Raw genomic sequence first — 25,782 nt, forward strand, 5'->3', positions numbered from 1 at the left:
CACTACTCGAAATCAACGGTAGAATGGTATACTACCAAAAATGTCACTTTCGTCCCAAAAGACATGAATCCACCAAATTGCCCACAACTTCGACCAATTGAGGAATTTTGGGCATTAACGAAGGCACATCTTAGGAAACATGTCTCGGCAACCGAAACCATTCAACAGTTCGAAAAAGATTGGAAAAAAGTGTCAAAACTTGTCGTCAAGAAGTCTGTATGGAATTTAATGAGGAACGTTCACAAGAAGGTGCGCCAGCTAGTCTACAATGGCTAAGTAGCAAATGTTGAGAATAATATTCTGTTGTTGTTGTCTAATATTATCAGTATATCGAATAAAATTTGAATATCTAACACTTGTGAATTATTTACAGCGAAATCAAAGTGCGTCCATACTTTCTGGGACAGTCTTTAATACTGTAATGTTTTTAATACAGCGAGCAAAAACCTTCCGTTGAAATAATAAGTACATTCACGACAAAGTTTCTTAGACTAATATTGGCATGAATAATATATTTTGTTACGATCTTGTGTACGTTATCTACCGAGGATTAGAAGAAAATAATCAAATTTTCGGGTTTGGAAAAATGTATTGTTATCGCTTCTAGAAAGTAAATGAATTAATTTTATATTAATTCAACTATTCTGTCTTTTTTTTCTTGTCAGTCAATAATATTTTTAGTTATTGGTTTCCAATCTTGAACTAACTAGGAATTATAAGCTTATTATCGGTTGTTTATTCTACAACTAACAATTATTAAAATTCAGAAAGCAAATTTGTAGTCTCATCAATCTGTTTTAATCCACCTAGTGGTATAAAGATGCCTTTCTCATATCAATCATACTATCATATGTAATACTGTGGAAGCCTTCGAAATAATTTTCTTCGTTTCTTCGTTATGGGACCATAAGACCATTCATTTGAATCTAAGTTTGTAAAAATCGGTCACGATCTATAAGCAAAGTTAGTACACATATAATCATTTTGTTGCACATTTTACTCCAGAATTCCAGAACCAGAAGTCGGATCCAAACAAAATTCAGGAATGTTGTATAAATCCATAAAACCTTGCATTTGAATTTTGTGCATCTAAGTTTGTAAAAATCGTTTTAACCATCTCCGAGAAAAGCTGGTATATTGTTTGTACATTTTACAACAATATTTAGGAATTTTTTATGGGATCACAAGACCTTTCATTCGAATCTAAGTTTGTGAAAATCGGTTCAGCCGTCTCCGAGAAAAGTAAGTGCAAAAAAAAACGTTACGTTCACACATATGCACATACACATGCAGACATTTTGCGTACTCGACGAACTGACCTCGGTTCAAAAGTCGGTTTTCACAGTGATTTTTTTCTTCAATTTTTTTCAACGCCTTTACCTGGAAATAAGCAGATATTTATAAGTTTATATGCGAAGTAGATAGTTTTTTACTCTCCTTATCTTCTCACAAAATATACAATTTTTTTCCTTCATCAAATTTATATATTTTCCAGCTCCACGAGCAATGACGACGTGGTGCCTTGCGAAATCGATAAGATAACAAGTGTCTCACCAAATTTCAATGAAAGCTAACTCACTGTTCGAAATCTCAGCAAACGGATTTGGGTATCTCGGTATATTTGTATATTAGTGACAAGTTCAGCATAATAATATGCCTAACTTCGGCAAAAGAACGCACTTCACCGATATATCAGCATAATAAATTAACGAATTTCGGAAAAGAATATGTGAATTACTCGAATACTCGAACTACTCTATTTCGGAAAAGAATGTGTAAATTACTCGAATACTCGATACTCGAACTGTTTGCAGTTCGACCCCTCTGGTAGAAGGAGAAAGTGTAGTTACGAGAAGCCTTCTGCTTACTTACATTACCTCTACATCTCATTATTATTATTAATATCATTTATTTTAACCCAAAAACCAAACAACTATTATGTCTGGTACTTGATTTTGATCCATCCAGCATCGTTAGTATCGAAAGCCATGGTCTTTTATCATATAATACATTTTTTTATGATTCACATACAGATTATGAGACTGCAAATGTTTTTTTTCTTCTGAAATTCAATTATTATTAGTTACTGAACAACCAAAAGAAGGTCAGTAGAACTTAAGACGTGGGATTGGATTTTTTTTTTTCTTTTAAACGTTCATGGAACATTTCAACATTTTTGAATTTCGTTGAAAGAATATATGATGTCTGGAAAAAAAGTTTTTTTTTATCTCGGGCTCCGATCCCTAGTGTTATACACCATTCGACTCATCTCAAAGAGATCCGAAAATGCATACGCGAGCTCCTTTCTTCGATTCTTCTTTTCTCTTGATTTTATCGGAGATGACCCCGTCAGTTTCAGAACTGGTTTGGAGCCACTATTAAGTCATTGATCTAGATTGAAGATAAAATGGCTGACACTTCCGATTCTACAGATGTAATCAAATAAGTGATGTATTCGACAAGCCGCACTTTTTTCCATTCATTTCATTTTCTAGAAGATTAGTGAACCGAATAAGGCAATTTCAGGCTCTTTTGGAAGCTTTTATTGAGGGCATTGTTCAAGTTTGAAGAATCTCCGGTTCCGGATATGTAAAGACATATGGTGAATAAATTTACTGATAAACCACAATATATTTATTTTCCGCTCAATTTTCTCAGAGTTGGTCAAATTCGTTTTTGACAATATGAGCCTCGTTTTGAAGGAATTATTGAGTAAATTGGGAATGCTACCGGCAAACGGGTGTATACATAATCGTTTAAGCGACGTAACCAACGTAGGCAAATTTCCACTAGTCAATTTTCAAGTGATTGCGTAAACTTTCTGTATTAGAGGTGCAATAAGTGTACTTTTATAGAAGTGCATCGTTGTCATGAATTTGTAATAACACTAACAAGTAGGTACAAATTAAATAAAAGATTTAGTAATTTACATTTTTTTCACCTGATTTAAATGTGGCAATCCTGCAAGCTATACGAAATTGAACGCTGTGAGCCGCACGTACCATTGCGTACTAGTTTTGCATCGTCATTTTGAATGACGATTTGAATGTTTTGACGCTCATCGCCCTATAATTTCGGAACCAGATCAGATCTGAATCAACTATTCGGGAACTTTTTGAAGAATTCTAAGGCCTTTTATTTTATTTTTTTATTCTAGTTTGTGAAAATCGATTAAGAAAATTCCGAAAAATTTGATTGCGCATTTTTTCATAAATTTGCACATATTTCCTCGTAATTCCGGAACCGGAATTCGGATTCAAATGAAATTCAGAAAAAATGTATGAGGCCATAACACATTTGATTTGAATCTAAGTTTGTGAAAATCGGTGTGTGACTATTTTTTTCCTTTTTTTTGGTGCATATCACCCTGTAATTCTGGAACCGGAAGTCGGATCCAAATGAAAATCAGGAATTTTATATGGGACCTTAAGACCATCCATTTGAGTTTGTGAAAATCGGTTCAGTCATCTCCGAGAAAATTGAGTGACATTATTTGTCACATACACACAAACGCGCGCGCACACATACACACAAACACACATACAGACATTTTGTGATCTCGACGAACTGAGTCGAATGTTATATGACACTCGGCTCTCCGGGCTTCGGTTGTAAAGTCGGTTTTCACAGCGATTACATATCCTTTCTATATGAGAAAGGCAAAAAGTTTCAAGTTAAACTGTCTGTTGCAACTGCATAAATCTCTCAACTATACATCTACCGTTATACTATACTCTTACTACCTATACTACGGGAAAGAAGCAAACACAGAAGATAGTACAATTACATGCGCTCTCGGAAGTCATCGCCGGGAAGGAGTCAACAAACACTGGACTGTTTGCGTATTTGTATATTGTTTGTATAAATAAGCGCATTCAGCACAGAAACGTCTTAGCAGCCAGGAAGGGCGGGAGTTTTTCCCGGAATGCATGTCTTTTAGGTTGCGAGTGCATTTTCTTTACTGTCCTTTGTTACTCAACACGTCTTTCCATCTTGCACTGAAGCGCTTTAGGTATTGTCAGAAGAAGTAAATAAAATATGTCACACTAATCCCAATCTTCTGTTCTCTTTAGGATCCACGAAACTCCGAAACTACATCATATTTGTGAGTATAGTCACGAGAGAGCATCGTTGGTTTTACTTTTAGTGATAATGTGTTGACAGTTCCGAAAACTCCAATACAGTATCGCCATACTATCTACTGGGTGTTGACAAACAACAGAAAGTTTTCGATACTGTTGCAAGCCATTCAAAATTAAGATTAGATTAATCAAGAACCCATATCGGTCGCTTCCTAATGTTCAACCGGGCTACAATCGCTCATACTCAACGCAGTGGCATACTAATTGGAGGCGACTGTGATTAAGTTGAACAGCCACGGGCTTGGTATGTTTGGAAACTAACACAACACAAAAAGAAACGACCACAAACTGGGACGAGATTAAAGTACTCCTCTTTCATTGCTGGTGTGGTTTCTGATGAATAGGAGCTCCGAAAATTTGACTGCCTTCGCTTTGAAATGATTACTTGCTACTAAAATATTTAAAATTTGAACAATAAATGTCGAAACGGAAAAGACTTACTTGATTCTTACGAGTCAAAGAAAGTTTCAACGGGTCACGTACCCCCTTCATTCTCGTCGGCAGGGTCGATGATTCGAACAGATGTTCACGACGTATTACCTCACTGGGGCAACGGCAGCTAGGCAGCTAAAGCAGCAGCAGGTTCGGTTCAACCGAACCCAACCCAAACCGAATGCTCGCCGAATACCGGCAGATTGCTGACTGCACAAATCCGCATGAGAGCACGAGAGCAGCAAGCAAATTAATTATGTATAGTGAAAAAACCCGCTTCCTTTGCCTTCCTTCCCGAGGTGGGCTGATGATGGACCGGGTACAAGGTAATAAAGGTACGTGGCCGTGCAGTATGCTTACTTCCTACAGTAAATTGTGGAATAAAATAAAAGAAATAACTGAAGTTTGACTGGTTGGAAGGTATGTAAAACAGATGCTTGCCTTCTAATAATAATACAACAGCGGTGTTGAATGGCCCGGCAATATTGCGAACATATATGTGTGTCTACATATAATTCCAAGGAGTTTTATTCCTATATATCACAGACATGAATAACTCAACGTGTTCTGTGAACCCTAGAGGGAATGGCTCTTTAGTCCCGAACGATGTTATTCTGAGCCGGTGCGCGCCTGGAAGGTGAAGCATGTTCTGCCCACAAGGCCGTAAACACTTGAACTACCCACTACTGGTCCCCGGTTCACCGTTACGACGTTAGCGAATCGAGCCGGTGCTGAAGGTATTCCCCATATTGAAGATCTTTTCTTGCGAAATATTATATTTATCATGTACAGCTCGTACATATATACAGAAGGCACTGCGAAACATGAAAATAGTTTGCTGATCAACGTCGCATTAGCGTATTCACACTTGATGGGCGAATTAACAACACTATTGCATACAGACACAATCAAACAAGCAAACTGCGGTCAGTTTGAATATTTCGAAATATTGATGGATATAATCTTGATTCTTTTGGATGTGCGCTCGAAAAATTGATGAAACTGTCACCAGAACAATGAAAAATTAAAACCGGTTCTCTGTGGAAAATTTTATTTTTTTTTAAAAATACTTTTAATTCAGGCCTATTTGCGTACAAGCTTTACGTGGCCGATTGAGCTGAGTTTTTAGATAAAAAAATTTTTGTGTTGGATCTCGTTGTCACCCTTTTTCTAGTGGGAGAGGAGCTTCCATTTCCCTCTTGCGAGGATTGAGGGACAGTTTGTTCGTGGTTCGTCCCGTCATCCATTGACGCATCTTTGGTATTGTTGTTGACTTCGTTGCTAGTTGCTGTAGATGCGCCTTGTTGTACATTGTTTGCAGTTGCTGGTTGGTTGGATGGTAAGTTGTTAACTGCAGCTGGTGTACATTGTTCTATAGGGAATACGTTGGATGGTTTTGTTGAAGGGGTTGCTTCACTGTTGTTAACTGTCACAGGTGTACTGGGGTTGCTTGGGGTTGGTGTGAAGGAAGCACCGTTGTCCTTTGGTGTAATTGTCTCCTTGTTCAGTTTATCACATGACTTTCCGTATTGAACAGCTTTTTGGCAATATTGACATGTGGCCATCTGATTGTCATAGGTAATAAGTGATTTGCATGGGATACTTGTATTCTGACCGAAAGTCACATAAGAAGGTATAGGCCTCTTCAAGCGCATGCATAACAAACGTACGCCATTTAGAATACCGGGGAAAAAGTTCTTCCGCTTTTCTTTTTCGATAGAGAGAATCTCTCCGTATTGGGACATAGTTTTGCGAATATATGAATCGGTGACGCTTGAGTGAAGATCATGCACATGCACTTCTATAGCACTATCTTCCATATACACTGAGGTCTTTTTTTATGCGGTTTTTTTACGCGACTTTTTTTATGCGAATTTTCAGAGTTATGCGATTTTTTTTATGCGAAGTTTCAGAGTTATGCGGTTTTTTTTATGCGAATTTTTAGAGTTATGCGGTTTGCCCTTCTGCGGTCTTTTTTATGCGAAGTTTCAGAGTTATGCGGTTTTTTTTATGCGAATTTTCAGAGTTATGCGGTTTTTTTATGCGAATTTTCAGAGTTATGCGTTTTTTTTTATGCGGGTTTTTTATGCGGTACGTAAATTCGCATAAAATAAGACTTCAGTGTATACTGGAATGTTGTACTTAATGTTTTCGTGCTCCACATAGTGCACATTGTTATTGTCTTTTGCGAATTGAATTGCATCCAACTCTCTATAAAACGGGATATAAACAACATTATTTGTCTTATTGCATTGAAGTAAATGCACACGTTTAATGTCAAGATGCATTTGCTCCTTAAGCAAACTTTCAAGTTCTCGTATCGAAGGTCGAATTTGGCACTGCTTGAAGTCAACAATAATTGTATTCTTTCGTGTCGGCGTTAGCTTTTGTTCGTTTGGTTCACTCATTTTCGATGTCGTTCTATTGTTCACTACACAATACTGTACTTGTTTTCTTCCGTCCCGATCTGTGGAAAATTGGTACGGTGATATTCATGATTGTCAAGGTGGTAAATCGCGGAGCTAAAGATGCTAGGAAGAAAACTACTAATCGTACACAATGTACAAGAACGGTGCACTGTTGAAACTTTATGGAATTTGGTTCTCACTCATTTCAGACACTTCTTTTAAGATGTAGCTTTAGACAAGTAAACACTGTACTGCACCACTTTCTTTTGTATGTAACTTTTTATTGCATGGGTAAAAAATGATGATCTGTCAAGTAGTTATAGAGATGGCTTTCAAACGACGCGGTCGTGGAAAATTCAAACGCAGAAGGCGCAGTCACACGGATAATTGGGAATCGACAATTCGACCGTGTCCCATGTGGTAAAATCGATAAAGGAAGTGGAACCCTGTGAACACGAAGAAGTTGAAGGAATAATTCAAGCGCAATCCGAACCTTTCGATTATGGATATGGACAAGAAGGTCGTATGGTTTGTCCAGCATCCAATGAAGCGCATCAAAATCTTCAAGTCAAGAAAGGCACCCAACCGAACCGATAAACAAGATACGGTGGCTCAATCCTGCGCCAGGAAGCTGTTTCGCGAGTGATTGGTGCAGTCGGTTTGCATCGACCGGCGAGTCCCGTTCAGATGTTCCGGAAGAAGAAGGTTGACTTACTTGCCAACTAAGCACTTGATGTGGCAGGCGATCTGTAGGTACGACTGATTCAGCAATTCGTAACGACCGGCACCATCGACGGCCAAATATTTCCGGAATATTTCCAGAAGAACCTTCTGCACTTACTCTAGTCCCACTAAGGTGAAATTTTGTTTTGGCCAAATTTGGCATTGTGCTATTACGCGAAACCGATGATTGAGTGGTACGAAGCCAACGTTGATGTTTTTGTACAGCCGGAGGCAAATCCGCCAAACTCGTCAGAACTTCTAGATGTGGGCATTTACCATAAGAAGAAAAGTAGAATAAATTAACTTTTCAAAACCACAAAAATATCAGACTCAAATTAATCTTTGTTGATCATTCTGAAAATGCGTGATAATGGACGATGTTCTGGAAGACTTTAAGCATTTTCTTTATATACTGCCATGACGCTCCCCCGCTATTCTGGCATGATTTGGCATCTTGTCACTACGCCAAAAGTGTTTTAGAATGGTTTAAATCGAATGGAGTCCATGTTGTACCAAAAGAGGCAAATAAACCCAACTGCCCGGAGTTGCGACGATCATTCATCCCATCGTTTTTTTCGTATAAATGAATAATAATGCAAAACTGAAAAATGCATATTGGATTGAACTAACAGCAAATTTGTTGTTTATCTAAATTTAATGTCGCGAACAAGTCTTAAATTCAATTTTGGTGAGGGGACGGGTACAGCGTGATGGGTTAGGCATCGGCCTTTCACACAGCCCACCTGGGTTCGATCCCCAACCCCGCACATAGACTCAGAAAGCTTTTCTGGCCCGAAGGGGCGAATGACCTTAAGGTTAAAACCTCTATAATTAAAAAAAAATTGGTGAGAAGTTTGTCAATTTTTTTTTGATTTGCCAAGCGGTTTGAAAATTGCGTATAAAGAACTAAGTTTTATGTTACAAACGAACTATTGAGCTCGAATCTCTACAAAGAAGTGAGTCTGAAAAAACAAATTCTACCATTCATCAAAGCTTACAAGAAAACATCTTGTAAAAAAATGACCTGATTTGGCGGACTGCCTTCATAGTCGAGATCTTTTTTAAAAATGCTCCTAATTGCGGTAAAAGCTAAAGTGGTCTCGGGCCCACAACAAAAGACATCGGTCGCCTGAGACATCATCTGGACATTTCTTATTATCTATATAGAAAAAGATGGCCAACCAACCGTTAATTTTTCGAAAGATAACTCTTCGTATCAATGTATTGCTATTGAAACCATAGCGATTCATAATAACTACATATTTTCAGGATCAATTTATTTCGAAAGTCTTTCAGACTCTAACACCGAAGATCAGTCAGTGAAGTGGACCACCGATAAAACTTGGATGTAATAATCAGTGGCGAATAAATCATTCAGTAACAATTAATTGTCTATACCCTTTGAAAATTCTTTTGCCTTTTGCTTGCTTCGTGTGACTGCCTTTCTTTGCAAATGTAATTGATATCAATTAAAGTCAATCATTTGGCCTCAGCCGCCAGCTGGCAGCTGGTGATCTTGTGAGGAACAATTTACTGTCCGAGTTTCGGTTTTATCTTTTTCAGCGTGTCGGTACTACAACTGAGACGCTCGAGTGGAAAATTTATCTTTCCCCTTGACGATAATGGCCAACGAATTAGGGCTGAGTTAAATCGGGCAAGATAAAAAAAAACAATATTATTGCCACCGTCAGGTTGGAATAATATCTGTTTGTTTAAAAGCTAGGTAAAGTAGTTTTGGAATTTATCGATGACATGGAAATGAATAATGGGCTTAGTTTGTCTGAAAGAATAAATTTCTTTCGGTCAGATTGGCGACCAACTTTTACGTAAGCTGATTAGACGGTTGCTCTCGTATGCATTCTGTGAGTTGAAAGTTGCTATATATACGCCACCAATGACGTCAATTCTGTTCTATATATTTCGTGCTATTGTTCAGCATTGCAGCTTAGTAAGTACTTCCTGTGGAGAGGAAAGTTATCATCAACCAGTTAGGCCGTGCAGTGCTGAATAGAATGAAGCGCAGGTTTCTTATTTTGTATTATATTGCCCTCACTTTTTTCTTTGCTATAACACGAAACGAGAAATCAGATGTTATTCGAAAGCTTATTGCAATGTTCAGTATTGTGATGAGGTTGTAACATCCATAAAATTTATTTTTCGAACTCGAACTGATCTTCGTCCTTGTCGATTTACATCTATTATTACCGAACTCAATTCATTATGCTTTTATTAGGACAGCGGACCGATCAAACCATCTAAAATATACATAGATATATTTGCATCAATGACCCTTTTCACCATTGAACGACATAACGAGCTGTGGACAAAAGCGAACTGACAAGAAATGAATCTCCCACCATGCATAAATGATAACGATGATGGATGCATGGGTACCAGGACGATACCATTTGCTTTTGGATGCTGGCCAGCAATCACTGTCAGGTGTCCGGTTGGCGAGAATAGGCTCCGATTAAAATTATTATCGCCACGAGTTTACACCTAGTTGGACACACGATGCGAACTTGCAAGTAATTTTTTAATCAATTACGGTAGCTGGAAAAGTGACTAGGGTTCTATAATTAGTGAGAAACATTGCGATATCGTAGCCTTCACCAAGTTGATTGATTAGATACCAGATTGCACAGGATAGGAATGACCTTCGATCGTCAAAATTCGCACTCGGTAGAGTTTGTTCAACACTGAGAATATCTTTATTTTAGTTTAAGTTAAAGACGAGAAGATTGCATTGTTGCCAAGAATACCGAGTAGTGAATTGAGCTGCTCAACGAATCCAGGCGGCTCCGAATTTTCCGACTCACGTCGCTTTAAACACCGACTTTCGTACATGTGCTGTAACTTGGCAATGTCCTTATCACTGAGACCTTTTCGCTGTCCCAGCGTAACATTCGGTTGCAGAGCTTCCATAGTTGGTTCTTGGTTCTTAGAAAATGCTTTCGCACTATAGTGCATGACACTACCGTAATCGTACTCGATTCCGTAGCTGGTGAGGTCACTTGCATTGTATTTGTTGAAATTATGCTCATGGCCAGACTCGATATTTTCCCATAAAATCCGTACGTATTCGTCCCGATCGGTAGCACTCTGCTGGTGGTAGAATCCCAATGCATGCAGTAGCTCATGAATCACAACTCCATGTCGAACGCAACCTGGAGAATGTAAATTCACAGTCTGACCTTCCGATTGCATACCCACGTTGGACCAGCAACCACTGCTGGTGGATCGAAATACCACCCAGTTGGTATCATTTTTACGATACGGACGAAACTTGATGCAAGTTTTGTCGTGATATTCCTTGATAGATTTTAGAATCACAAGTTCCTCCTCATCCGCTGTAATGAAAACAAAAACATTTTTTTTATTATGATCATGCACTCTCATAGAAAATTTTAACATACTGAAGTTCTCCTCATCGATGTAGTACGGAACGGTAGCTTCAGTCCATCGAGCGCTCTCGTTGAGTATCCCATTTCGTACTTGTTGCGAATCTAACAGTATATCACCTTCGAACAATCCACTCAGCTCCCACGGATTCACTTCCGCGTCGTCATCCAGTGCATCGATCTGCATCGCTATTCTGGATGCCTCTTCATCACTATGCGGATGACTGCTGCCATGTTTTGCGACCGGCGGTCTATGCCGTAGATCATCACTACAATTCACCAAACTAACTGCTAAAATTAGCGGAATTATCCAACGAAAACCCTCCATCGTCACTCATTCCGTAATCCACTATAATCAGCATTGCCTTTGCGGAACTTCCTTATAAAGCTCTGTACCCTTTGCCATGCATGACTGTTTGAAACCGCCATCAGCTCGGCGGGGTACATCCCAACGGATCGCGTGTGGTTGAAAGTGGCGCTTATCAAATTTAGGGCGCACACGTTGCCTCAGCGGAATGCGAAGTTCAACTTGATTGTCGACTCCCAATGGGGGAAAAGAGTAGCTAATTAAATTCGTACTTGACAGTTGCGTTGCTGAAACCAGGGACCAGGGTAATTGTTCTAGGGGGTTAACTTGAATTAGGCGCTGATCATTGAATTTAGATGACTTTTAATTTTCCTGTAGGGTTGGACAGCGATGATTTCAATGGAATAAACAAACTTTGGCAAAACAGTTATCTTGAGTTGCAACAATGACAACGACTCATCAATTTCTTCCATAGATACGGCTAACTCGGTTATTTAAGCGAATAAAGAGTAGGGAAACGGCTCCCTATTTTATCTGAGCTCCTATTTGCATCTCATCCCGTCACCTCATTACTTTGAACATGAATAATATTTTACAACCTACCTGAATCAAACTGTAAAATGTTTTGAAATGATTATAAAAGCTATTGTCACACTTTTCCATTGAAAGAAATGGTTTTAAATTCTTCGGTGAACGTTTTTTTAATTTAAAATAAACTCACTTTTCAATTTAAGACACATTCTCGTCTCAAGATTTACAGTTCGTCATGTTTCTGATTATCTACTAATCGATTCGTCTCAAAACATGATCACTATTTCGCACAATTACACTACCATTGAATACTGGATGACTTCATAATTAGTAATGTTCACTTGCCACTTGTTTAGTTAACGATTAAAAACTTCAAAAATTACCCGACAAGCAATAAAAGTCTTCAAAAATATGAGATGAAAGTTTTTCACTTAGTTCACTTGATTGCCCTTTGTTTTCATCTCATTTGGTTTCACAAAGTTGCCAAGTTATCTCATAATGTTACAAAACAAAAATTGGTTTTCTTCTTCAAAATATCATCAAAAAGTATGTTTTTGGTATCCTTTAGTTTAATTATATTATTGATATTTATATTTCAATAAAACTATTTCGGCATCGAATATTACCAGAAAGATCGTGTCAAATACTATTGAAATAACCATTGTGGCAAATCTAGTAGCACTGGTTTCATTCCGCTATACGTCAACATAACGCTGTGAAGTGTGTGTGTTTCATCGGCTGTGCACAGAGATGCCAGATATTTTCATAGTAAATATGTATTACTTTGCATAGAAAGTCTATATCTGCTCTATCTGTTTTCACTAATAAAATGATGTTAATCATAATCAATTATCCGCATAAAAGATTTAAACTTTAACATGTGATTTGTCCGTTGATTAATAAACTTTTAAAGAATCACTGCAATCAAATACTAATAGATACTCAGAGAGAAAAGTCTATTTTTTTACTTCTCACTTTTTATGAACCTGTACAAATCTGTATTAAATTTAGGAAATCTGTATAAAATCTGTACGTTGATTTAAATCAATATGCGAACGCGAAAATCTATACAATACAGATAAATCTGTATAAATGGCATCTCTGGCTCTGAATTTTATTTTAAGAAGGGCTAATGCCTAAATAGTAACAATTCCGTTTTTGGTTTTACTCAAAGTTCACTAAATTAACTTTGCAATAAAATTTTAAATTCAAATCGAAAGGTAACGGAAACGACCGAAAAATTTTAAATGTTGAAATGATTTCAAACTGGTTCTAAAAATATCGTGTGTTTGCTCATAGTTGGTATTAGGCCGTTCTTAAGAAGAATTCTGACATTTTGAACCTGCGAGTGTAATAGTGGAATATTTGGTTTTGATTGCTGTCACCATTGCTAATTTATAGGATGAATAAAGGACCAACGATTGGATAGATAAAAATCCATTGAGATGAAATTAGGAGCAGAGTAGTGAACACAACGTAAGTGTTTTTAGCTGTTTCATGAATATTAGTTAAATTTTCAAGAAATGTGAATCAATTTTTAACGTGGAGCAAGGCGAATGAAGCAGTAATATGAAAAAGTTGTAGTGATTTTAGTGGCTAAATCGGGGTTTTGAGGCGACGTTCTTACAAATGAGATGAAATAGGGAGCCCTTACCCTAGTTAAATTATTCTAAGCAAACAATGTAATAGTGTGTTTAAGGGGCTGGGGTCCCGTAGGAGATTGATAGTACCTATTAGCTCTCTCCGGACAGTACAAGCCTAGATACCGTGTGGAAACCAGCGAACCAAGAAAAGATCCACTGGGTTACTGCTTCCATGTCGTAAAAGGCGACAATTGCAGGAGTTTCTTTTTCCTTTCAGTTAGCAGATATTTTCAATGTTTCACTTCTGATTACTAAATTTTACTAAATTATCTCTTCATTCAACCTATCAATTTCTGTCTAGCTTCAGATAAAAGTTTTATATGGAATGTTTCCTTCTTCCATGTTATTGATTGTCTTTCAGGATTATAAATTGAATGATAAAAATCAACTATTGCAAAAAAAGGGGACGGGTGTGGCGTGATGGGATAGTCGATGCCTTTCACGCAGCCCGCCTGGGTTCGATTCCCAACCCCGCACATAGGGTCAGAAAGATTTTCTGGTACGAAGAGGCGAATGACCTAAGATGTTAAAGCCTCTATAATTGAAACAAAAAAAAAACTATTGCAAAAAGTTAATAACATATATCGGTATATTGAATACACAGTAAAAAACCAGTTTTAATCCACCTAGTGGTGTAATGATGCCTTTCTCATGTATAATATTGTGGTATTCTATTCAAAAAATTTTTCTTCGATTTTTGAAAGAAACCAAGAGATTGTTTGTGCATTAACTAGTAAAACATACAGAATAAAACAGTGCTTTGATTGCGTAGGTCATCCTTAAGAAAACAAAGTGGGCTCACTATTATATGCTCTTTCGGCACCGGAACCCGAGAACCGGTAAAATCAAAGTCGGTTCGTACGGCCACCAACTAACATGGCATACAAACTCTACTAATACGCACTCTAAATTACGATTTAAATGTTTGTCGCATCCGAAAATATGCAGTAATTTTTGGTAGGACCATAAGACCTTTCAATTGAGCCAAAGATTGGGAATAACGGTTAAGAGTCCAGTTTATAACATTTTTTACGGGTTTTGTTCCGCCAGTTTAAGTGACGGTGTACAATGTTGAACACACTTTATCCTATAACTCCGGAACTGGAAGTCTGATTCGGATGAAATTCAGGAATTCCGTATGGGATCAGAAGACCTTTTATTTGAATCTAAGTTTGTGGAAATCGGTTAAACCATCGCTGAGAAAAGTGAGTGAGATCCATTTTGGATATATGACCACTATTTCCGATACTTCCGGAACCGGATACCGGGAACCAGGATAGCCGAAATCGGTTTGTTTAGTTGCCTACTGATAATGACTATCGATTTGTGTAGTTTTGAGACCAGTTTAGAACATTTTTTACGTGTTTTGTTTCGCCGGTTTAAGTGACGGTGTACAATATTGAACACACTTTACCCTATAACTCCGGAACCGGAAGTCGGTCCGGATGATATTCAGGAATTCCGTATGAACCACGAGACCTTTCATTTGAATCTAAGTTTGTCAAAATCGGTTCAGGCATTTGGCATTTCAGTTATTTGGCACATACACACACATACATTGCTCAGCTCGATGAACTGAGTCGAATGGTATATGACACTTGGCCCCCTGGGCCAATTTTCTTTAGTCGGTTTTTCAAGTGATTGCATAACCTTTCTACATGAGAACGGCAAAAAACACTTGATATTAATATTTCAAACAACAAATTATTATTTTCTTCGGTAGCCGGCTGCCCAGATCAACTAATATAACCAATTAACAATTTTAATAAATAAAAAAAAATCGCGGTAAATCTGTTGACCTTATTTGGTGATTTAAAATGGTTTTATAACAACTGTTTAGAATATGTGAACGCAATGAATCAACTATTTTATCTAAATCTTATTCACTCGTTTATTTTGTATCACGTAATTTCATTTATAAAAAATAGTTTTTATTCTTTACGCGATAGTATTGCAAATTTTTCTTCAGTTTCCTCGAATAAAAGCTGTGAATCAAGACTTCCCGGGACTTCAATATAGGATATTGTTGAAACGTTCACTCGGGATGTCAGTGAGTTTAGTGCGGCGCATCCGAGCATCTTGAAACCGGAACATACTGAGTCGCGCACGAATAATAATAATACTGAAATTTTTACTAACAAATATCCTTCTCCCGTGACTCTTGTGGAGTGCGCAGTAGTATATACGGCCTCTAGTAACAACAAGTGTTGGACTAACATCCCTTCCCATTCCTTAGACGATCTACGTTCAGGCCTGGCCGGCACCGGTACTGATCAATGAATTCTGGGATTACCAGAAGATGTACATTGAAAGATCATTTATAAGTCCCGGGTCGGATCATCTAGAAACTCCCTGTACAATTTCAGCTAATCCCGATCAGTAACGGAGTAGCAACCAGGGGTGGTCGCTCAAGCTCAAGCTCAAGCAAACAATGCAATAGTGTGTTTATCTTTATTCTAGCGGAAATACAGTTGAGTTATCTAAAAGATACTATAAGACAGATCGCACAACTGAAGTCAAAAATACAACTGCGAGTTGAAATTTTTATCACCAGACATGCGTCTAAACGGTTTTAAAATATGTTTTAATCCACCCATGAACTTCAGTTCATCATCTTCTCAAAGTTACGTACGGACTTTCGGAAGATCGTACCATACGTGCCGATCTTCGCTCTTCGAATCGCACATTCCAAAGCAACATCTGACGATCATCCGTAATAACATTATCGTGCATATCGGAAATATGTGTTCACAGAATCACAGAACTTATCAATCCCGCACCATTACGATCAAAGCAGTTCCATCGAACGGTAGCAAAGAACGACCGACTGATGCTTGTTCCCGTATGAGATATGCCAGTTTTTGCCCATGACAATCGTAATGCTAATTCAATTTCTCGTGGAAAAAATATTAAGGTGACTGGGGTGACTCGCTATTGTCATGTTGATACCCTCCCACTGATTTATGACACACTATAACTAACCTAAAGGCACCACAAGTGGAGTGATTGTTTCAAGCAATTGAAATTCCTGTCGAGGTTTGTTGCATTGATTTCGAATTAAATTTTTCGTTTGAGTGGCTCAGGCCAGTGTCAATCGTGTTTATTGTCTGATAGAAAGAGACCGAGGACACAAACAAACGCATTCGCATACTTTAAGTAATTGGTTTGAGCTTACATAGAACACAATAGTTTCACAGATTTTATGGTGTTAAACAAGAAAGAAAATTTGATAAATTTGAGTAAGTGAATCTTTCAAAAAGATTTATTTTGTTGAATGTATCGAATCTATAAAATTTTCCGCACTTTTAAGGCAATTTTACGATATTTAATTTACGTTTCGGATATTCCACATTTATCTCACACTGACAAACGACTAACAACCGATCTATCGCATCATTTTTCTTCTAATATCGCTCAGTGCGCGTAATTAATTTCCTTCGACAGTAGCGCAGCTTGTGTTGTTTATCACATGATCTAATGTTTCTAATATTTTTCTTTTCTTTTTCTTTCAGCTTACGAAACCCACTCCCGTTGCTCAGTTGCCGCCGATTTCAACCAGATTCGAGTTCATCTGATTCAGAGCTGTATATGGTGTGTGGAATGCTGGAGAAAATTGTTGATTTGTTGAAATAATTGTTTAGAGCTTAGGGAGTGAATTAATTTGAAATATAGTGTGAAATAAGTCAAGAAAATATATATTCTATTCTAGCGGCGTGTTTCCCATAGTAATCTTTTGCTGAGTACGAGTTCAAAGTCAGCTTTGTTTATTGAGCAACCACAGAAGCGCATGTAAAATATCGAATTCGTGTGGGTGATGCAACGAGAACGATGAAGACGAGTGCGGGTAGTAGAGTTGAAGAAGCGATGGTGGCAGTCAGTGAATATTCATGAAAGAAGAAAAGAGTATGTAGCCCAGATGTGATCTGCCAGCCAAGAGATAGAGTAGATGTGCGTTCGTTGATTTACTTTGTGTTTTCTGTTATCTGGTTTAGTCATTACACTTGCCCTATAGTTGTGTACGTGCGTTGCTTCGCGAGGCAGTGAATGAAAAGCAGCAACACACCGCAAGAGCAAAATAAAACGAAATAATAACGAAGAAAATAACAACCAGGGAGGTCAACAGAACTACGTGTTTACATCACAGCTGAGGTAGATGATTTCACGTGATCCGTAGAGACTACCGAATTGTGCACAAGTGTGGGTGTGTGCGGGTGTTTATAGTTCGGAATCGTTTATCAGGCAATTGTTTACAGTTGACCTATTAACAACAAAACCGCGGCAATTATGTCACTAGATTCGATGGGACCGTCGGCCACCGGTGGTGGCAGTTCCGGTGTTGGAACTTTATCCGGAACCAGAATGATTCACTCACTGAGCACGCCGTCTGGAGTGGACGGCACTATCTCGGCTTCACATTCTCGGGGTGGCAAAAAACTGGCTGTTAGAATACAAATGCTGGACGACACGGTTACCATGTTTCAGGTTCAGGTAAGACCTATTCTATTGGTATTAGTTTAATGTCCGAATTTCAGTATCAGCCTCGTTCAGCTCAATAATTTTGCACTGTCATAAAACGAGTCAGTAACCTCTTTGTAAACTCATTCCGAAATCGGAGAAATCGCCAGGCAATTTTAGTGCTCTGCATTCACGAACCGCAAACCAGGTCAGTGAAGACATAGCAAAATGAAAACGAGCCTTCCTGCGTTACCGTCTCCTTTTTTTCTGCTGTTTTGTTTATTCTTGTGTGTGTTCAGCAAATTTGGAAAACCTAATGTTCATTTGCTTTTAATAACGGCGCCAACATTCTTCCAGCTCTGTTCGTCAACCCTTTCTATTGCTATGAGAGGTTTGCCGGTCTCAACGAATCGCTTATTTTATCGAACGGCTGAAATGCTGAAAAAAAAATGTTTAAACGAGCCCGAAACGACTAGATTCTTGTACTGATCTTCCGAATCGGAGCTTGTATGAAAATCAAACACAAATGTGTCTGAGGGAACCCGCGTCACCAGCGTGGGCACCATTGATATCTTTCTCTCGAGTGCCAATAACAGGCCAAACTAGTTTTCTGACGATGAAACAACCATCAACAGTTCTCTAGCTCTTCCGCGAACGGTTCATAACGGCTGTATGTCCTCAGTTGAAGCCAACTGGCATTGTGCGTTTCACTGGACAACGTTTTAACAATAGCGGGCACCGAACAGTTAAGTTAGGACAGAAGAGCTGTTGATATTCAAAATCACTTCATTTTGACTTTGCCATGAGCTTAGACCATACAAAACAGCAGGCTAACAGCAGATTATGCTTGGGGCGAAAGTAAAACTCAGTTTTGTTTTATGGAAAACGTCTAGATTTTTGATAAAAAGTATACACATGAAAATTGTTAAATGTTGTAGAAAATGCCTGAAAGCACTAAAACGTACTGAAATCTAACTGAATACTTTTTTTCAACCTATATTATATAAAGTTTGGATTTACATATGCAGGGTTGTTACGGTCGCGCGGATTTCGCGATTTTCGCGGATTTGGCGCGGTTTCTGCTAAGATTTTGATGCTATGGCGCGGATTTCGCGCGCATTTCAAAAAACATCATTCCACAAAATTCTTTGCAATTTTTTTAAGTTTGTGAGTTTTATGAAACCCTATTAAAAATTAAAGATGGGTGAACGTTTCAGCAAATTGGTCGAGATGGCCGAATTTTCACCTTGATAAAACTAAAATTTACTAGAAGGCAGTTCTAGCCAATGTTTTCTTCAGTGGACAAAATTTCGATATTATGCTTTTCGATCTCGAGTGATACAAGTTGCTATTTCAGCATTTTGCACTCAAGGATATTGATGTCAGATGGAAGATATCGTCTCAGTGATAATACATTCAATAATGCAAAGAACGTAATAAATGGAATGCGATTCTTCAATAATATAGTAACAAATTTTGTGTATGATAAAAATCGCATTCTTAAAGCAAAATTTGCACGACAGGCTTACGAAGCGAAGTCTGACAAGAAAAAAAACGAAGAAGTTCTGGGATTCTATCCGTGGTGATAAAAAATTGTTCTAATAGTTTGTTGGTTCTACTATCAAACATTTTCAATTGTTCTTTTCGCTCTGGAAATATGGAAGAAATCCTATGTGAACAAGGGTATAGTATCCATCTACCGTAGAATTGCTGCTTTGTGCACTGTATCGAAGCTGTTTGAAATTATAGTTCTGGATTTTATAACACATAGTTGCTCTGACTACATATTTGAGACTCAACATGGATGCATTCCAAAGCCTTCAACTTCCACAAATTTAGTAACCTGCACTCCCTTCATCATACAAGCACGACTACAAGTAGATTCTATATACACCGATTTTGCTGTTTCGTTCGACAAAATCAATCATCACAAACGATCTCCAAGTTAAGTAGACTGGGATTAAACGGATTATTTTTGAATTCGATCATATCTAACTAGTCATGGAATGATATTGAAAATAGGAGCCTGTACAACCTCACCATTTGCTGTTACCTCTGGAGTTCCTCAAGGAAGTCACCTTGGACAGTTATTAATTTTATTGTATCTCAACGATCCAAATTTTTCGATCAAGTGTATGAAACTATCGTTTACCGATGACTTTCATATTTCATATTTCAAAATGGTTTCAAATGTTACTAAATGCTCCGTCATCTCTTTTAGTAACAAAAAGTCTGTATTCAAGTCCGACTATAATATTTCACAAATTGTTTTCGAACGAGCATCGTTTGTTGAGGACCCGGGTGTTCTTCTAGAATCAAAGTTAAATTTTAAAGAGCACATAGAGCTTACTCTTACCTCTAAGCTATTAGGATTCATTATTCGCGTTACTAAAAAAAAAGCATCGAAAAAGCTGTAGAATAAAAATGCAATCATTTTCATGGGATTTCTTGAAGTGTTGTATGCGGACTTATTTATTGCGTTCATGTGACAAACTTATGCAGATTTTTAAATTATATTTAAGTGAATTTTCAAGTTCTGCGGAAATTATCACCTGCATAAAAATGGTTGTCTAACGCTTCACTCGAACATCGCGCGTTTCAGTTTTCAATTTAGCGCGGATTTAGCACGTTTTAGTTTTTGACTTCGCGCGGATTTCGCGCGTTTTGATTTTGAAATTTTTCGTAACAACCCTGCATATGGTAAGAAACTATGTTCGATAGGCAAAACTTTCGTCATTTAAGAGTGTTTAGTGCGAATGACTATTTTTCTTCTTCGTTTTTCGTTTTTGTAAACATTCCTTGATGTATATTTCGCTGTTCATTCAAGCAGTGGTGATGAAGGGTTTCGAGATCTAACCGCAGCTACAAATTGCTTGCCAGACCATAGCTTTCTTACCAAATTTTTCGACTTCAATCGATGTCTCGGACTAGTTTAACACTTGCCCTTCTCGCGCCGTATAATATTGTGGTCCCGGCAAGGATTTGTAATCGAGTTTCACGTAGGTTTCGTCGTCCATGATTATGCAGTTCAAATTTCCAGCAAGAATCGTATTGTACAGCTCTCGATCGGCATGATCGATGCTTCTTGTTTCGGACTACGTTTCGGTTGTTTCTGTTTCTTATAGGTTCGAAGATTCAAACGTTCTTTAGCATGAAGAACGTTTGATTTCGAAGTGCCCACTTTTTTGGCCACATCCCGAACTGAAACCTCCTTCTTTTGCTCGAACGCCTTCAGTATACGTTTATTCAACTGAGGGTTAGCAGGACCTTTTTTTCGACCCATTTTCGGTTTATCCTCAAAGGTGTTATCCTCGCCGAACTTCCTGATTGCATTACGCACGGATTTTTCACTTACTCCTTCCATTTTTGCTATCTTTCTCAGTGACAGTCCGCGTTCTGTGCACCATTTGTACACAATTTTTCGACGTTGTTCTGTTGAAAGTCCACGCATTTCGAAACAAACTAATGAAAACGAATAAACAACTGCACAAGTGGTTAGAGAAGAGTGTAAACAATAGGACGCAGCCATAAAAATTGACAGATTCTGAACCATTGCGAAATGGCAACGGTTTTTGGTTGCGTCCATACTTTCTGGGACAGTCTTTAGTTCGGTACGTCAAAGACTTTTTCCTTTGGTGCAAATAAGTCTTGCAAATAGCATTCGCTTTACATTTGCTTAGCGATTTATGTGGCACTAGGAGTTTAACATAAAAACTAGTCTCAAAACTATACCAATCGGTAGCCATTTTCAGTAGGCTACCAAACGAACCGATTCCGGCTATCTTGGTTTCTGGTTTCCGATTTCGAACGCACCGGAAATAGTGGTAATTTATTCCAAAATGGATCTCACTTTTCTCAGCAATGGTTTGACCGATTTCAACAAACTTAAGCTCAAATAAAATGTTTCGTAGTACGGAACTCCTGAATTTCATCTGGATCCGACTTCCGGTTCTGGAATTATAGGGTAAAACGTGTTAAAATTTTTAACTGTCACTTTAAGCGGCGAAACAAAACACATAAAAAATAATTCTAATTGACCTCTGAACGACTCCAATCGGTAGCCGACAGTCTTTTTAAATATTTCAATGGTTCTAAAGAGAACCGATTTGTGGAATTTTTCCGATGTTTACAACTGTTGAGTACTTTTTGAAATCTTGGTTTTTTATCTACACCAGAACCAAAATTCTGCAATGCAAGAGCTAAATACAGAAACCGATCAATAATTCAATCTATGCATTAAGTTCCAGAGTTCATAAGCTGAACTCTTCTTCTCAACACAGAATTCGCATTTAGTGCCAAAACTAAATTCTGAAATTGTATCTGAATTCAGTACCAAATTCTACTTCCAGCACGCAGGTTCTGAATTTTGAACCTAAATTTAGAAAAAAAATGGTGTCACATTTCGGAATTGAAGAACACTTTCTACCACTTTTGAAAAATCATTTATTTTTTTCTTTGTATTTTCTTATAGTAAAACATTTCAAGAATATTCTGTGAAATTTTCAAACCTATCGGAACAAAACTCAGCAAGTTATGGGCCTTTATCTTTGCTTATCTCATACTGCGAAGAAGTAAGAGCTCGGCGCACAGGCCCAAAATTTCTGCTTCGATGGACTTAAAACTTGACAACACATTCTTGAAATATTTCATTATAACAAAATATAAAAGAAAAAATGTGATTTTTGGAACATGTTAAACCCTACGGGGTCCCTAGAGAAATAAATGGTTTACATCGATTTTATAGACAAAAAACGCGTTTTTCTTGAAAGCAGGTTTTAAAAGTCTATGTCCATCGTCACTCAAAAACTACTAAAACTAACGTTTTTGAATTTTGCACACACTTTCTATATGTAAAATATTAGACCTCAACGTTTTTCTTTTCGTTGTTTGTTACTTTAGGGAGGTTTTAAGCTGCAAAATGGCGGATTTTTTCGTGGAAAATCGTAGTTCTGACTACTAAAAATAAAAAAAATCAAACACAAGCGTTGGGGTCTGGAAAAACATCTACTCTATCTGTGCTGCTTCGATTTGTGGACTTCTGATTAGTCTGCGCTGAGATACAGTGTACACCGCAAATTATTATTTTTAAGAAGCGTTCTCAAAAATAGCTCTTTACCGAATTATTTCTCAATATTTTTCCACGAAAAAAAAATTCCAAAGTGTTGTTCGAATGATGCTTTGTATTATGCAAAATGTTTGAGTTTATTTTACTGAACGATAGTTCTGAAAGAAAATCACAAAATTATGTTTTTTTTTCATCATTTAGATCTTCAAATTAAAGTTTAGAATTCAGCTGGACTAGAACCCGGGAAGTCAGAATCAAAATTTTAAATTTTTGAGTTATTTATGGTTATTTCTCACTGTAGAAAATTGCATCAAATTACTAATCATGTTTCTGGTGGTATGAAGAAAGAACTATGTCGATGTGTTTAGTACAACACGAGATATGAAAAATTAAGTTCTACCCAGTCTTATAAATGCACATAAAAGGAGCATAGTAACTCACTTAAAGTTACAATTCAAAGCATTTTAAGATAAGTCATATCGTTATTTTCACGATTATTTTTACATTTGTTAAGACGTAGCGCCGCTAGTTTTAAATTTGATCGGTAGAGACCCTCTATCCGTGCAAAAATAATGGTTTGTCATGTTGAAGATGTGTACTAAGGTTCTATCCAATCGAAAAAAGTCGATCCTGATTTTACTACCTTTTCTGTTATTAATTTCTGAGATTGCTATAACGCATAAGATTGCTATAGCGTGATGGATAAGTCGACGCCTTTCACGCAGCCCACCTGGGTTCGATTCCCAACCCCGCACATAAGGTCAGAATATTTTTATGGCGAAGAGAATATTTTTATGGTGAAGAGGCGAATGACCTTAAGGTTAAATCCTCTTCCATCGTTTGTTTATTTCCTTTCAAGTCAAGACTCGAACATGTAACATCAGCCTTCACTCTGGCTTCGTCCTTATATTCTAAACCTCCGAACCGGGCATTTGAATTGGTAAATATGTTTAAAAAAATCCTGAAACACAATTTGGACAGTTAAAACAATAGTAATTTTCCGAAAATTAACATGTTTTGCGAGTTTACAAAACACGAATCGACGGCGTCAAATTAACAAAAACACTTGGAAGAAAGATCTCATTATTGTCATACTGTTTCCGGTATTTAAATATTTAATAATATTATATAATTGTATATTGTCGAAAATCGTTGAAGACTAAAATGCTCTACAATTAAGACTATCAAGAATTAAATATTGGCAATAGCTTTTAACAGAGTCCAATTGAATCCCAGTAATGTAATTTGATTTTGAAAAACAAATTTATTAGATTGATCCACATAAAACGCAGAATAGTTAATGTTGAAACGATTTGTGATTCGCCGTTCGACTTTGATCTATGTACTGTCGCACAGCTATTTAGTCTGATTTCGTTCAATTCATAATCGATTCATAGCAAGATCGTAGAGAAAGCCGCTGTGAGTCCAATATTTTTAAAAACTACATCCAGCCACCATATGAAACTTCCGTTCCGTGCTCAATTCTTCCTAATCCAATTGCAATAATTTGTGAAAGTATACTCGAAAGTTCTGCAGTGCGCTAATTCAACTTGTGTTTGCCAAATTACTTTAATATTCCGAATGGAAATCATAGATAGTACGATAATCCCATTGCATCTAACTGACCCAAAGCAAATCGCTACTTTCAGCATAAATCTTGATTCAAAACTCCTATAATCGCTCTTGCAACATCCGTTTGGCCCATTCTATTTCTCGTGCCAGCTCGTGGGGTGACGTAACGAAAAACGAAACGTTCTACTTTCCAGTCGCCTAGGGACGTTCTGCAGACGAGAAATTGCATCCATATAATATTCACGGAAAACTCTGCCAATATAGTGTACGAATAGTTGCTGCCACCAGAGTTCCATATTTGTACTGTGTACATAACCCAATGTCAAGCAGAATCCCACTCTCCCTTTCACTCATTTTCCTCTCGGTAGCTGGCCCTACAGCTTCGTGGTAAAATGAGGCATTTGATAGTCGACGTTTGCAAAACGTTCTGATGTAGGCAAATGAGCTATGCCCTCGGCTCTGGGTGAACCAGAAGTTTCCTTTCATGAGATTTATGATAAATAATAGCGAGTGGCTTCCATGTTAGCTTAACGGCTTGTTTTCTCATTGAAAATTCTTCGCCCAGGGTCGGAAGGTTGTTACTGCATCAATCCGTTTTAGATCATTCGTCAAGTTAGAGAGGGCAACCATTGTCTCGAATTTAGAATACAGCTCAAATATCCGACTTTTGGCTTCGTTTCGGCACACGATACTGAATTTATCCAGAGCATTATTCTCATTCATGACCTGGGGAATCGTTTGCAAAATTGTGTACTAGTTCAAGTTGACGGTACAAGTTAGAACTTTAGTGTATCTCAGTGTCCTACATAGCCTGTCTCGTTTGTCATTTATCATTTTTTGATAAGCTGAATCAGAGATGATGTTGGTATTTGGGCTTTATATTTGGTATGATTTGGAAGCGAACAGCTGGTTCTAATGATACATATCGTTATAAGCATAAACTTTTTTTCATTTTTTGTCCGAATAATGTTTATTGACATGCTGGTGCGGAAACAGGGGAAGGAAGGGCGGTTGAGGGGTTAGCATCCCGGTGGTACAGTTGCATACAATTGGCTTGAAGCCGAAAATTTTAGTTCTTTGTTGCGATTTCGCTGTCAGATGCT

General features: G+C 37.7%; 2 protein-coding genes across 10 annotated transcripts in view; one reads left to right on the forward strand and one right to left on the reverse strand.

The window, feature by feature from the left end:
- Positions 1–25,782, forward strand: part of LOC131430001 (FERM, ARHGEF and pleckstrin domain-containing protein 2) — a 111,936-nt gene that overhangs the window by 12,815 nt on the left and 73,339 nt on the right. For all 9 annotated transcript variants that reach the window (XM_058594606.1, XM_058594608.1, XM_058594610.1 and 6 more), the window contains exon 2: positions 17,100–18,075. In XM_058594606.1, coding sequence (XP_058450589.1) covers positions 17,872–18,075 — 204 coding nt within the window. In that variant the 5' untranslated portion in view covers positions 17,100–17,871. The remainder of the gene's footprint in view (positions 1–17,099; positions 18,076–25,782) is intronic.
- LOC131430004 (low choriolytic enzyme-like) lies at positions 9,757–11,681 on the reverse strand. Its single transcript, XM_058594612.1, has 2 exons — positions 11,122–11,681; positions 9,757–11,055 (listed from the first exon to the last, which is right to left on the reverse strand). Exons 1-2 carry the CDS (start codon positions 11,432–11,434, stop codon positions 10,427–10,429), a joined length of 942 nt encoding a protein of 313 aa, XP_058450595.1. The 5' UTR covers positions 11,435–11,681; the 3' UTR covers positions 9,757–10,426.

Source organism: Malaya genurostris, chromosome 2 (assembly GCF_030247185.1).
Source record: "Malaya genurostris strain Urasoe2022 chromosome 2, Malgen_1.1, whole genome shotgun sequence".
NCBI lineage: Eukaryota > Metazoa > Arthropoda > Insecta > Diptera > Culicidae > Malaya > Malaya genurostris.